The sequence below is a fragment of the Homalodisca vitripennis genome, chromosome 2, assembly GCF_021130785.1.
Source record: "Homalodisca vitripennis isolate AUS2020 chromosome 2, UT_GWSS_2.1, whole genome shotgun sequence".
Classification (NCBI taxonomy): Eukaryota; Metazoa; Arthropoda; class Insecta; order Hemiptera; family Cicadellidae; genus Homalodisca; species Homalodisca vitripennis.
The window spans coordinates 85,416,200-85,432,731 of record NC_060208.1 but is presented as its reverse complement, the minus strand read 5'-3'; the positions used below and the strand labels follow the sequence as shown (position 1 = coordinate 85,432,731).

Genomic DNA, 16,532 nt, shown 5'->3' with positions numbered 1-16,532 from the left:
TTAGAGACAAATTAAAACTAATGATAAATGTTGATCTTGTTTTAATTTTAATTAGCTGTCTTAATTTAGATGTATGGATTCATTCTTTTGAGATATAAGATTTGTATATTAAGTTCTTTCATATCAACTATAAGAATACTATAAAAATACCATCATTTGTTTTCCTCTCGAATATAAGATATTTACTGCTGTATCTACAGTTACAGATTTTTGTGAAAGTAAAAGCTATTTTTGAGTCGATTTTTGGAATATTACGGAAGTTAAAATGTAATTATGGTTTTTATACACAATTCGTCTAGTATCTATGCTGTATCATTTTTATTGTACAGGTATTGAGTACTGGGCGTCCATACCAATGGAAGATCTACTCATAGTCTAGTTAAGCGTATTCACTGAGCATTAATAGTTCAAGCTTAATCCAATTGTGAAAACTCAATTAAACATGTTTCTAGATATAATTAAAACTATGTTATAATTAACTATGTATTTGTATATGAATCCATAATTCAACTATTTATTTCATTAATAGCTTCACAGAAATGGAGTGCTTTTATTAGTTTAATTAACTCAAATTTAAAAAACTAATATAATTTTGTAAACAATTTAGGCTTGTATTTTAGGCAAAATAGTTCACTGTCACACAGTATAGAATTTTTCTTTGCAGCATTTTTGTTTCATATTTAATTTTAATTACATTTCAAAATTAGATTTTATGGAATGAAACAGATGAAGCATGAAAATTACAGTTTTGACTTGTCATGTATTACAGAAATAATTTTTCAGTACCTGCCCTCAAATAATTACTCGTAACCATCTGCAGTAAGAAACTAGGTTATAATTTTTTATCTTATGCACTATTAGGCGTACCGTGAATCATATGCACAATGGAACAGCTCCATAGACTTAACACTACACAAAAATCCGTAGAATGGTACTCACAAAAATATCTCAAGGTTACGCCCATAAGTATTACTATTGCTTACGTGTAGAATATCCTCTATAGAATCATGCCTAACTATTTTTCATAATTAACCCTGGAACTGGCAAACGCCCGATATCGGGCGTTTTAGTCGCATCCTAGATGGCAGCGCCCGATATCGGGCGTTTTAATACGTCTTTTATTTCTCAATATTACGTACTTAAAACACGATCAAAGAGTATCGGTATTAAATACCAATCGAAAGAGGAAGGTTCAATTTATGTAAATAATACACTAATAAATAATTTATTGTTTCGTTACACGTCCATACGTCTTATAATCTCTGACTGTTTGTTTACATTCTCCCGCGTACCACGCTAGTTGCGCGCACAGCGATGAGTCAACTGGTTCATTCGGCTATTGTTATTTCGTCAGCTGCATGGTGTCCTGTCTGGTTTATTGTTTGTCTGAGTTCTTTGTAATGATGGTTGTGTATATTACACAATAATAGTAAGTTTTTTTGTGCGTGTTTACGTAATGGATCGTAATTTCCGCGATCGTTCAAGTGACATTCGAGAACTAGTTGTACATGAAATAAGCAACGATGAGGATTCCGATTTAGACATTCAATCAGAAAATAATTAAAAAATATATAATAAAAAAATTAAAAAATAGAAAATTAATATAAACTAATAGTTACAAGATTGTACAAGTCCAAGTGAGCTTTGAAGTTCTTACTTTTGTTGGTAAGTAGCACTTTCGAATGTCAGTGTATGATTTTTGTATCGTTTACCACATGTAAAAATAAATACCTTATAAACTATGTGTTGTTTTATTTTTACTCAGAATTAAATGCTCTTCCTTTTGCATATTTTGGACTTTGCATATCACTAACAACAACAATTTTACAAATCAAAAACTTTGAACTAACTTTTCTTTTTTCTAAAAAACATTTTTTTTCCTGAAGAGGTAGAGTAAGGGTATTTTTTTGTTTTAATTATATTATGTGAAAAATGTTCCGTGAACAATGCTGAATAAAGAAATATATAATAAGTTAAAGGTACTTTATAGTAAACATATAATAATAAAATAAATATAAGGCAATGTATGAAGTACTAAAACACTCTGCCACTGAGAGAAATATGACCGCCAGTTCCAGGGTTAAAGGAATATATAGAAACATCAAATACACAACATCCCTTCCGGCTGAGTCGGAAGAAAGGTATATTTCACATGAGGCTACAACTTGAAGATACATTATTAGTTTATGAACTTAACACTGTGATAAAAAACTTATAGATGAGGCATTGGTAGCTAAGGATGAAGTATATTAATCCGTAAAGGTTTCTTCCTAACTAGTTAATGTTAAAAAAATGTTTGGTCGACTTCTGTCCATCTTACCTCTAGCAGATATATCCCTCTGGTAAAGGATTATACCCTCGATTATATTACTGTTTCTAACGGTAGCGATGATAATTAGTGTCATATTATGAGAATGAATAATAGAATTCATATTGGGATTTTCATATTAAGTGATATCAACTATTACATGTAAAATATTCTCACATATATGTTTTGTTGCTCCTTTTATGAGTAACCCTATTTTCAAATGTGGATCATAAGTCTTTTATTACCTACAGTATTATAGGAAAGGAGGGATCGTGACTTGTAATTACTTTAGAACATCAGTTCAAATATTCATGGAATGTCGCATTGAAATTAAAATTGGAATATTTTCCAATGACCTAAGAAGAATGGAATATTTAGTATTTAGCAATCTCTACTGGTACATTTAAGCATCTACGTTTACCACCGTAATCAATAGCATATCTACAAACTCCGTATAAATTTACAAGCCAGAATTAGATCTGAGGTCTTCCATTTAAAAAACATAATATTAAATAGAAATATAATAACTATAAAGACATTTTTAATTTTTGGTCTAGGTAATCAACATTAGAGTGTTTTTTCTGACGTCTTAATCAAAAGAAACTTATATTCAGAAATAATTAAGGATATTATGACCGCAGTTCAGCAATGTAATGTTAAAATCACCTGATTAGAGCAGCTAAAATCAAAACAGCTGATTGTTGCAGCCCACATTCAGTGCTGTCATATAATAAAGGCGGATATTGTTTGGTAATTGGTTTTTAAAAACAAGCTATCTCCCTTATTTCACAACCAATTTTTAAACTGGTATCGTTGGATTTGTAATTAAATTGTGTAATAATTGAGACTTTTTTTACCATATATCGCTTTTAAGATATTTACGCTTAAAGATTTTTTAGAAATCACTATTTTGAAAATAAAGCTTGTAAGAAATTTAAATTTTTTATGTAATTATTCCTTAAGGTTATAAAGGTATATACCAAATTTTAACCTAAACAATCCATCAAATATAAATAGTAAAGTAAAAAAGACAAAAACAAAACAAAATTGTGGCTATTTGATTAATTATTGAGTTTTAGAAAGGTGAAAATGATTGTTTTTGCCTTTGGTCCATGAATAATGTCTGAAAATATGGGTAGAGGTTGTGGAACACTCTGTATAATAATTTTATATACAGAGTGTCCTGTAATTCTTAGGACAAGTCTATATACCGCAACTGCTCAGGTCATGGCAAACGCATTTCAGAATATGGAAATAGATCTTTGGTGCTTAGTTTCCTATCCGTCAGTCTGTAAGTGTTTTTTATAGACAAATTCACTTTAATATCTTAAAACGAATAAACAAATCCTACCTAATTTGGATCAAATATTTGTGGTAATAAGGACAGTTATAAAAAATATTCATTAATACTTTCGAAATGGCGGCCATTAAATCTGATTAACTTTGAATGTCTTAAAATCCAGTAGGTATACAAGAATAAATCTGATCGTGGATTGTATCACAAATCTAATTACTCAAATACTATTTAAAACTAATAATAAATAACTAATTAAGAGCATCTTTACTGTAAAAAAACATGGTTCGTGAAAATAAATTAACATCAGCTTTAGAGTATCTTATCCTATTTTTTTAATTTTTGTCATTTATTATGCAAAATATTTGAAATACATGTTTCAGGCCTATCTAAGGATAGAATAGAATCATATATTTGATGTTTAATGAAATTATTTAAATATCTGTTGTTTTAGGACATATTTATTTACGAAAATTTAGTCAAGCGACAATCAGATGTATTTCCAATAAAACCGCTTGTCTTTGATTTTGTCATCTATAAAAGCATTATTGTCTGAATATTACTGTACGATTTTTCTTGTTGTTTATTATTCTTAATAGATAACAGATAACCTAGTCACATTATTTAGTTTTTTGGACATATAATGTGAATAAATTTAAGCTTTATGATAAATAAAACAGTTTATTATTGTTAATTAAGACGTTTGTTTTTGTCCTTCATTGTTCAAAAAGGCGTTCATTGTTGATAAATTTCCAATATCTCTAGTAGTTTTTAATTTATTAGACAAAAAAGTTGCTTGGCAACAGATATTAATGTATTTCCTGTACTTTAAATGAAGGGACTAAGATGTGAGCACAATTGGCATAAGATATTCTGGAGCTGCCGTTTACTCGATTTTTGTGACCTACTCGCTGAAAACCTCAATGTCGACAGTGTTTCGTTACAGTAAATCTGTGCATATGATATTTTATATATTCATTAGATTTGTAATAGAACCCTCTCAAAATCATTTTCTTGCAATATTTTAGAATAATTGCAGATGTTAGGAAGTTAAAAGGTAAAATATTTTAATATCCACTATTTTGAAAGTATTAAAGATAACATCATTAATATATTTGTAGCCGCCATAAAATTTTGACCAAGACTTGGTATGATTAAATTTATTAGGTTTTCCTTTTAGATTTTCCCAGATATTCCATTTTTAATAACAACAAAAAAACGCACACTAACCGACAGAGGGGAAATTAAGCAATGTAGATCCATAATACTCAGTATATAAGTACGTGTTTTAACATTGTTTTCAACTTTTTTTTTTTTTTAATTATAGTTGAATTAACTGATATGGATATAACTGAATGATATTGATTCTTGTAGATATAAAATAATATTTAAATTGTTTGTCAAGTGTGTTTGAATTATACTATTCAGTTTAAATAGTATAATTGAGTTTATGATGCGTCCTTAAAAATAATTGGCTCTTAGCCGTCGCAAAATTACAATTTCACAGTTCTAATTTTCCCGTTTTTGATTGGTATGGGAAAATTAAAATAAATAAATAATTGTTTTTAAAGTGGTTAATAGGTTGACATAATCTCTGACCATGTATATTTATTACACATTCCGGATTTACGCAATATCAGTTCCTTTGCGTTGTTCGTACCATGATTTCAAATTAATTTTACTTTAAAATAAACCTGTATTTGAATGCCTAGAACATAGTTTTTTACTTAAGTATATTTGATGCATAGTATTTTTACAATTGGTAATGAACTGTTTGTTTTTGAAATATTAAGTAAACCACAGCAATGCAGTAAATATACTCATTGCAATATATTTCAATTATTATATATATATTTTTTATTGAAAAATAAATCGCAATATGGTTAAACGTTTATTATTCTATTCCGTTGGGGTAATTATTCATCTCATCAATACGTCGATGATTTAGCAGCCCCCAGATTCAAGGGGGTGCTAAATCAGCACATGAGCACGGTCAAGGCGCTGAATTAGGACCCCCCTATTCGAAGGGGGTGCTAAATCAGCACATGAACACGGTCAAGGCACTGAATTAGGACCCCCGTATTCGAAGGGGGTGCTTATTCAGGGCCTGGACACGGCCACTGTGCTGATTTAGCACCCCGTCGATACTGACGTCATTTTGACGTCACGAAAGGGGGTGCTAATTCAGGCGCACCATCACTTGCACTGTGTGGCTGGTGTCTCATTTCACTGACATATAAGATTAGTTCGGTGGGTTCTACTGGCTCTGCATAGTGCTGCTACCTCTCGGAAATAGTTTGAACTATTTAAACAATTTTGCAGCTGGTTTTTCACAGTACACTGGTTTTTACTGGTTTGTTGACAAAAGTTCCAGCTGAGTGAATTTTCTGCCAATGTAAACAAATTAGTCGAGTCACTGTAAATCAGGATCTTTGTAGTTTTATTGTTGTTATCGTCGTAATACAAGTTTGTTTTAGTTTTTAATCTATTGTAAATGTAAGTGTAAAGTGCAATTAGATATTTTAATCTGTTTTAGACCTCATTTTTGAGTGAAAATACATAACTTTTATTACTTTGGACTGAGTTACTAGGTTATAGAGTTGAAAAAATGTATGAATTATTCAATTAGTACTATTTATTTTTCTGATGGCTGCAAGTACAAGTTGATTTAAAATTAATGATGTAAGTGATATACTAGATGGCGATTTAATATCCAGTGATGAAGAGATTGATTTGCCTCTTCCTCCTGATCTAGGACTGGATAGCCCTAACAATAGGTATTTTTACAAACTTGATTTTGTACAGTTTATTAGAGTTGTAATATTACAAAATAAATAAATAAGTACACATAATCAATAAAAGAAATATTATTTGATGTACCGACAGCTCTAAAATATACTATACACTTGGGATTTTGGTTTAAAAACAACAACAAAATATTTGTTTTAAGTATTAAAAATTATAAAATAACAATCATGCATTACCCTATTTTTTCAAAATAAAAAGTATTAGTTTAAAAAATACAACACTGTACTTTAAATTGAACATTTAAATACAACCAGATAAAGAAATAATTAACACTATTTAATGAGTCGTAAAAGGGTTAAAAACTTATAAAACCTTTTGCAGAAGTTGGCTTCTCTGATCTGTGATATATATTTTCTTAATCGCGAAACAAGACAAAACCAACTATAAAACAAAAATTTTGAGAACGAAGGTAAATTAAAATGGCTATATATATATACACTTTTTTATGTAATTTCTTGATCGTGACAACAAGACAACCTCAATATTGGCGTCAGAAATATAATTCACTCGAACCAGCAGTGGTAATACATGTGCAACACCTACTAAATTACGTGGAAAGCGTGTGGTAAATACTAGCAGTGCTGATAGAAAAGATAAAGTAGTGTAACTTTTACTACACATTTAAAGACTGTTATGAAACCTATCTTAAGGGCCCCATACACCTGCGAGTCTGGCTCGCGAGCCTGGCTCGACTCGCCTAGAAATGGACCAAATCCGTCAGTGTATGGACAATAAAGAGCCGAGCCGAGTCAAATTCAGGCGAGCCGAGCCAGATCCGCCACTGCTTGCTGTGCGGCTCAGCTCGGGTATCAGTTCGCCAGTGTATGGAGCATTACGGATCGTCGTGCTCCCACCACCGAAAAATCTGTTCATTCCGTTTTCACTACTGCAGGACAAACGTTACGCACCACTCGTTCCGCCAAGGGTAAAGTGTTTTGTTTTTTTTTGAGTTAACATGGCTGACTCCAAGTCTCGTATTTATGAGCCCTGATTTTTTAACAACATTTATTGAAGAGTATCGAAATTTGCCGTGTTTGTGGAAGGTACGAAGTGCGGAGTATTCCAACAAGTTTAAACGGGATACTGCCTGGGAACATCTTCTCCAAATTACGAAAGAAAAAATTCTGAAAGTAGACACTAACTTTGTAATAAGGTTATATTAGGGCAGCATTCAGGAAGGAAATGAGGAAGGTTCGTGACAGCACGAGAAGCGGAGCTTCCGCAGATGATACGTACACCCCAACTCTGTGGTACTTCGAGCTCATGAAGTTCACCGCAGAGCAGGAGCAGCCTCGAAAGACCAAGAGCAATTTGAACGAGGACGAAGACGAAAAACGGTAGCCAGAAAACGGAGAGTAGCAGTGAGGCGTTCCTCTGGTGATATAGCGTTTCGCAGTATAGTGTCTTTTTTGTTATAAGCGGTTTAACCTTGTCCAATAACATGTTAAAACTTTCAGCTGACATTCTTAAATAGTTCTTTGGCGACTATCATTCCTAATAAAATTCAATAAATTCATGTGACTAAATCTCTTTCTATTTAGTAACCAATTCTTTGATCACATTACCCTTTTCTTCCGTTTCTTCTTAAATACACCTAGCTCATCTAACACGCGATATACATCTAACCGCAGCAGCAACCTTCTTCGAAAAACTCATGTTTGCAACTGGGCGAACAAGATACGTAGGTGTATGGTGAATAATCAGACTTGCAGGTGTATGGGGCCCTTTAGTAGTTAAACAGAAGTAGGCTTCTCAGAGCCTATATATATATATAATTAACTTGAACCAGAAGAGCTCGTACATTTGCAAAACCTATGAAATTGTGTATGAAGTTGAGGGTAACTGCTTGTACATTTATATTTCTAACAAAGGCATTTAAAAGGTTTTATTATTGAGTGCTAAAAGATTTACAAAGAAACAGAATAAAAATCAGTTTTGAGACTATGCCTTATGTCACCAACAAATATTTTCTGTATTGTATTGTGCATTATAACTGTTCATCTGAACGCATTGGCAATCTAGAGGAGAATCATGGAAACAATTTCACTCAGCTTCTGTTGTGCTTTCTAGAGTGAAATGGCTTGATTTATTCATATCCTTATAGTTTCACGATCTTCCACTGATTTACTGTGACATTTTATCTGTCATCAACACTAAATAAATAAATCACCGAACTCTATTACATACTTGTCTATACTTGTTGCTGCATTTGTGTAATTTAGTAATCACAGTTTTAATTATTTCCTGGATGTAATTATTTATGGAATGCAAGAGATGATTAGGGAATTAAAATTTGTGTAATTACCGATTGTACAGAATTGCGCAAGATGATTTTTTGTGTAAAGTTTTTAAGAATGAAAAATATGAAAATTGTAATCTCTATTACAATAGAGATAAAACAACTGGACAGATTAAGACTGTGTCAGATAGCAGCAGTGCCTGGACATGGCATGGATGTACCACAAGTGTGATGGTGAGCTGTGTATCACAGAAAGCTTCCAAAGTTTTCATACACATAAAAACTTTTAGAGATACATGTGAACACTTAATTGAACTGAATCAATCATCAATAGCAGTAGTACCTGGACGTGGCATTGATGTAATGGAAGTGTGATGTGTATTACAGAATGCCTTCGAAGCTTTCACAGTATTAAAGACTTGGAGGTTCAATCATGTGAACACTTTATTGAAACTGAATGGATCATCTAGTGTCTTGCCTTAATAAAACATGTTGACATTTATTGATTTAACTTCATTGTGTAATATTAGTAAATTGTTTTAGTTTTAGTAAAAATAAAAAAATTAATTTGCAAGAGGATTACTTATTTATTTTTTAAGTATAAACTATAACCTATTTTAGCAAACCCAAAATAACAAGAAAAGCATACAAAATAACTATTTACTGTGGTACAACCAACATAAAAACATGGTCAAAAGATTAACAACTACGGAGAGGAATATATGTACACACACTCACTTATAGTCATTGGAGAGAATGTTGGCCTGGCGATGTAGAGTGTCGCCGAAAGGGTGTCTTCCATGACTGAGGACATAATAGAAAACACAGCCCAGGGAGAAAATATCCACATGACAAGTCTGCAATCATATGTCACATCTCATTGACTGGGAAATATTCACCTATTTATTGGAGATCAAATGTCATGATTGTATAATTGAGTACATAAGTTGCTGTAATCCACCCATACAGTCATTAGGATGATTGGAAAGTCCCTGCTAGTTTTTGAACAACAGTAGATGGAAATATAAAAAATATTGGTTACTTGGACAATAATTACCTCACAAAAAAAATCTAGAAATGTAGTAAATATTTATAGTGCAATAAAAACCTACTTTTAACCGAGGTACTGGTGACGATCGCTGCAGCGACAGCCAAACATCGCTGTAAAAAAGCCGCTTTATATAGTAACTATAATGCTCTTCAACTAAAGTAATGGTAGCATTCAATAGCAGATAAATCGAAATATCAATTAGTATAAAGTTAGGTACTTTTCGATCGTTGATGCAAGTCGGAGTGAAGAGGAATATTGTTACCAGGGTAATGTCAATTTTCATAAAAATGCTCTGACACAAGTTTAAACAATATAAAAATAAAAATTTACGAAATAAGTCCATAAAAATATATATTTTCTGAAACTAAAGAAATGTATAAATAATTTTTATATTTTAGAATTTTTATTTAATACAAATATAACTACTTCTGTACAGTTCGAGGACTTTAGCTGCGCGCGTGACCTTGAGTGTGTGGTGATAGGCGGGAGGGGTGGCGTTATGCGCTGCGTCCCGAAAACATTTCCTGTGACTCATGGGTAAAACCCTCCTTTCAGGAATTGTATTGGCCCCAATAACCCACCACACTCGCTAAAATCAGTCTGTTTTGTCACAGTCCTGATTGTGGTGGAATTAAATAATAAGAAAATACCAAATAATAGCAATAATAGGACTTATCCTTGTGTTTCCGTTGTTATAGTGTTGTTTAACGTGTTTTTGAAAATAACGTATTTGTCAACACTAATCTGCAAATCAAAATCGTGAGTTTAAAGTCGTTAAAGCGATTGTTGCGCCTTCATCTCACCGGCTGGCACGCAAACGCAACCCGCCACACAGATAGCGTTTACTTGTTGAAAGGGTAGTATTAGGGCCCTACGAGCACAGCTAAATTCCTCCAACTGTAGGTATGGTCCCACCCCCCTAAAACAAACAAAAAAATAAAAGTTTCAAATTAAAAAACAAAACAAAACAAAAACAAAAATAAATTTACTTATAAAAGTATGCATAGTAAAAATTAAAGACTTTTATAAAAACAAATTACATATGACAATGCATAATCAAATAACTTTCAGCACTTTTTACAAAATACCCTTTCAAAACCTGGAAAAAGTGGCCTGCCATAGAGGTAATTTATTTGCCAGTCCTTAAATTAACATTATTCAAAATTCTGCTGACAACCCAAAGAGAAGGCATGCTTACTTTGGTCTTCAAATGACAATTTTCCATACCCTACATCAAATGTACGAGTAGCTCATTTAACAAATCTATGTTTAACTGTAATTAATTACTAGTTTACTTTAGGGGTTTCATAAAAACCCTATCTCAGTAAGGTTTATCAAAACTTACAATAAAAATACATTCCTTCTAACATATTTAAACACTGGCAGCAAGATTACCAAGGTTATTTTCTATGTAGCTGGATTAATTTTTTAATACAGTTAATTTTTACTTATTTGCATAAGAAATTTAATTCCCTACAAATATAATAGTTTAGTAAATATTTTAGTTTAACAAAAATTTATCTTTGTATTGAATAAAAATATCAGTGTAACAACAAAATGTTTTCTACAACGTATATAAACTGCAGCTATTTAGGAGTTCTCACTATAATGCTAATTGCTGGTGATTTCTATTTTTTCTGTCATTGTATAAATTATGCCTAGAAGTAACAGATGCAGGTTAAAAAATTATTTATCTTCTTAATATTATGTAAAGTTGTTAAAATCCCAAAATTTGCAAATAAAAAAGTGTTTATAATATAAAACTTTACAAGTACCAAGTAAAAGTTAACACTAAATATATATAAAATAAATAAATAAAAAAGGTGCGAAGTTGCAGGGTATTCATACACGCATGCCAAGCCAGAGTGTCTACACAGCACACGCACAGCCATCTTCTCTCTTCTTCGGTGCTGTATTTTTGTGCACGCTCACCTGGAAACTGTCTGATCCAATTCTTGTCTTCTATGAAATTCCAATCAGGCTGAGCTGAACTAGCAGGCTTCTTTTTTGGCTATCCTATACTACGCTCACTTTTCTTTTCAATCTACCTCACTTATCAAGAAAAACTTTCCCAAATCCAACCTCTACTATACTTTTCTATAACTATATTTAATTTCTCTACCTACCAAGCCAAGGTGGAACAGCATATGCCGATGGCTGCGTGGTCAAGGGAGAGCTTGATCGTTAATATGCGAACTCTGGATATCTGGAGACCTCCGGTTTAATTATAGCCTTCCCCAAGTAGAGTCGGAACAAAATGAGTACAAATGAACAAAAAACAAACCAAACTAAACCAGAGAGCTCTAGCAGCTCTCCACAAACAAAACAAAAGAAGGACTGGAAATGGGTGCTGACTCTAGCTGTCCTGAACAAACAAAAAAGTCAGGCGGACTTCCCAGTAGAAGTCCTGAAACCCCCAACTCAGCCAGAGTCGACACATCCGAAGATGCCATACTGGAGAGTGACCACCAAAAGGTAGAGGGAGCGAAAGCTGCAAGGCCATTCCCAGTAACTCTTAAATTGGGTTGAGCTGCCAGGAAATGAATGGCATGATTTCGCAAAAGAGGGTACTCTGAAGAAGAAGCCAGGGACTTGGCCTTAAAACCAATCCCAGAAGAATAAAACAGATATCTAAAAAGACAAAGAGAGAGTAAACCAAAAAGACCTCACTCTGATGGCTCCACTCCGGAAGCTCATCACAGAAAGAAAACAAGCAATGATGAGAGACAGGGGTCACAATATGAGCAATCTGCACTTCTCCAAAAACCGTCTTATAAACAAGCTGCAGAGGGTATAAGGGTGGGAATATTATACTCTGATTTTCCCGAAACCCTACTCTCATCTGAACAGATGGAAGATATACAGAACTTCATCCTGGAAGCGATCATGGAAAAACAGGAGGGTACTAACTCTCCAAGCTTCTACAGGATCAACAGAAGACAAGGAGTCCTGATTTTTACTTGTGAAAATAATAACATAGCAGAATGGCTGAAAGGAAAGCAAGATTCCTGTAAGCCTTGGGAAGGGGCCAATCTGAGGATTGTACCAGAGGGAGAAATTCCTTGTGCATGAATTGGGACTGCTTATTTTCTAAATAGCATAAATGATTCCAACGATAAGATAATGAAGTTCTTGAAAGCACAAAACAAAGAGATATCGGTTTGTGAATGGAATGTTCTGCACAGAAGTGACGAGGGAAAGTCAGTGCTGTTTACCCTGGCAGTTCACTGCGCTACATCAAGCAAACTTGAAAAAGAGGATCCATGGATCAGCTACAAGTTTGGGAAAATTCAGTTGAGACTGAAAGAAAAAAAACCAGAGGAACACTGAGGAACCATAAAAAGAGGGGGAGACTTCAGAAAATCCGTCACTAAAGAAAAGAACACAGCTAAGGAGATGGAAGTGGAAGAGACTGAAAAGGTGTCAGAGAAATCTGTACATGCCTTACCCGAGAGGTCTATTCCCAAAAACAGTGCGGCGGTTCAAAAAGAAAAACCGACTTGCTCCCTCTTCCTGAAGAAGGACCCCACTCTGAAAGGACCATCTGTTTCGGCAAGGGGAAGAAAATGGTGCACCATCCCCAAATACTCCAAGAGGATGGACAGGGATGGACCACCAGGGGGAGGTGGTAAAAAGGCGTAAGTATGCGTCTCATACTGACAAACCTTCACCATGCCAAGGGCGCAACCGACACCTTGAGTAGGAGGTCTATCACAACAGGCCTGGATATTGCTCTAATCCAGGAACCTTGGATCAACAGAGGTCACATCAGAGGTTTGACGACTCAGGTTGGTAATCTCATATAAAATCGTTTAATTGAAAATCCAAGAGCATATGTTTTAATTTCAAAACATATAACAGCTTACCCTGTTACAGATCTAATTATGGTGATAAATACACCATGTATTTATACATTACTTTTACTACATAATTACCATTAAGTTATAAACTGAGATGAGAGATTGCTTGCTCATTGTGCTCATGTTACCACAGCAAACAAAATTTAAACTGTCCTTGTCTACGTTTTGAAGATAGACTATTAATTTATTTGAGTAATAAAACTTAAATAACTTTGATATGCATCTTGTATTATTTCTAAATTAAAAGTCTTCTTAAGATCGATTCCTTTGACAGTATGGATGGGTTACCTGATATCTTTACAGATAGTAAAGAATATAATAAATAAAGCGAATTAAACGGTATACATGAACTATTTAATGAGTCGTCCACTCACGGTGCGGCTGTGTCCAAGAATGATCTCCGGTGCGATCCAGCCATCTGTACCAGTAATGCCGGAGCGCCGAGAGAATGAAGCACGTCCACTCTGAAGCTTCTTGCACAACCCAAAATCAGAAATCATGGCTCTCACCTCACCCCCACTCCCAGGCATAGACAGCAGCACATTGTGAGGCTTGATGTCTCTATGTACTGTGCCAGACAATACAGAACATATCAAAATACTACTTTCAAATACATGTGCACCATTACACAGTTAACTGACAAATGGGTTTGTGAGCATCTACCATAAAAAACACTTCCACCAATAACAAATGGAAAATGTTCACAAACTACATGCTTTTACTGCTAATTAATAATAATATATTTGATCATTACTTTGTTTACTTATCACATTGACAGGATATTCTAATGTAGTCATCAGAATTGATGTACTCATACTTTCACATGGATATGACTATAACCTTCGATAAAAAATTTGTTCACCCATTAACATTGCCCAATACTCTGTCATGTGTGAAGCTGGTGACCCACATCACTGCTGAATGTTTTAGCTTAAAAGCCAAAAATGATTTGATATCTGAAGTCCCATCTCTTCCCATACTGTGCCATCAACATTTACTAGAATGAAACATGACCTGGTGACAAACTAACAATGACTTCAGCAAGAAACAAAAAGTCTCAAAAAGTCTGTCACAGAGGAATCAGTTCCATACAAATTTATCCACTCTGTGCTAACACAGTATGTAGCAACTCATGAGCCTGCTCGCCAAGTATAGATTATTGCATCACAATGCTTAAAGTGTAAAGAATAGTACATGTATGTCGGTTAAATTATGTAACACAACTCATTAAATTAAAAAGTGTTTTAACCTGTTGAGGAGTAACTGAAAGTTGTTTCAAAAGAGTACAGACGGTTATAGCCGTTTGATCCCAAAAGAGTATTGACGGTTATGACCGTCCATGACGGGATTGCTAAAACAATCAATATTGCAACTGTTTATGCACTTTAGTGGCGTTCTTACATACTATTTCGACTGTGAAATGTTCAAAGTAATTATTGCTGTACGGTGCTGGCTCCTAGTGACGGAATACATAATCACAGATTTGCCGCCAAATGTTCTGTCATTTTCTCGCGCCACGTCCATTTATAGGCTATACATGGAATCAAAAAACCCAAATGCTAAGGTTCACATCATGGACTTCTGAATTAACGTTATCAGACAGATACTGGAAGCACATGTTGCACCAAGAGAAGAGGCCGCAGCTGTGAAGCGTCCGTTGGGCGGAGCCCATCAGCCGCTACGCTTGTCAGGTCACCATTTCCCCCGCCCACTACCAGTAAGGGAAAATGGCCGAAGGAAGCTAAAACGCTGCATTGTGTGTTCAAATACAACACGGGGTGAGCGTAAAAGGAAAGAAACTGCTTATGAGTGCACAAAATGTGAAGCAGCACTTTGTGTGTACCCGTGTTTTGAACACTATCATATGTTTGTAAAATTCTTAAAAAAAACAAAATGTATGAATTTATTAAGTTGTAGATCCAAAAAATGCATTATTATGATATTTTGTAAGGTTTCAATACATTTTAAATGAAAACAACAAACATTTTTTCTTTACTCCCTGGAGTTCATTAAGGATAATTTTGCTTACTCTAGTATACACTAGGTAGGATGACGGTTATAGCCGTCAGTACTCCCCAACAGGTTAAGCATTCTAAGAAGCAATACACATCAGTTTACACTTAACCTAAACATTATACATTTAAATAACAATTATTGTAGCAAGGATCGACAATAATGAAATACTATGATCTCAAATCTCAATTTTTTTGTGATACTGTGGCTTCTTAGTTCTTAAATTATGACAAAACTGCAAATTATTTAAAATGTTAACTTCTCTTAGACCTTAACTTTTTATGTAATGAAAATACAAATAAATTGACTAAAAAGGATTACTAAACAGTATCCTCAGTAAAATTCTCCCTATCAACAGTATTTAGTTTTCTAGAGTTAATAGTACTGTTTTAAAGACACTGATTTAAATTTGATTTACGAAATACACTGGATTTTCGTTTCACACTTTTATAACTTCATTTAATATAATTTTAGTTTCAAAGTTTTGGAGATGTGAATTGTACCTGTCCCTCACATTATTCCGTACTTTTATTTTTTAAGTGTCTGAAACAATTGAGTTTGGATCTTTGTTATTATTAGAAATGAAAGAGTTTTCATGACTTATTAAGTTAAACTTTTATGGTGCTCCTCTTAGGTATCTCATTGGTTCTCAATAAAGACGGTTAACCTGTCTAGTCATCAATATTTCCCAAATCTGTTCTAATCTGAAGTGAGTAATAATGAAAAATATTTTATCTTAAATATGAGGACTCTCTGGAAAGTATATTACGTTTTGCTCTGTAGCCGCTAGGGGCAGGACTTAGCAGCCATTTTGATGTCAGAGCGTTTCTCTGTTTAATGGCTATCCAGCCATGCTAGTGAGAGGTTACTGTCCCTCCCGGTTGTTTTACAATAGTAGTTTCAAATGTGTGATGCAACTGAATATCCCACGAGTTGTGAAGTGCAGTGAATGCAATTTT

At 33.7% G+C, this 16,532-nt stretch overlaps 1 protein-coding gene across 1 annotated transcript in view; it reads right to left on the bottom strand.

Moving 5' to 3' along the window:
* The window catches only part of LOC124354301 (serine/threonine-protein kinase/endoribonuclease IRE1), a 116,190-nt gene that overhangs the window by 20,851 nt on the left and 78,807 nt on the right, over positions 1-16,532 (bottom strand). Inside the window, exons 13-14 of the mRNA XM_046804646.1 lie at positions 13,935-14,128; positions 9,388-9,506 (exon numbers count right to left, since the gene is read on the bottom strand). Coding sequence (XP_046660602.1) covers positions 9,388-9,506; positions 13,935-14,128 — 313 coding nt within the window. The remainder of the gene's footprint in view (positions 1-9,387; positions 9,507-13,934; positions 14,129-16,532) is intronic.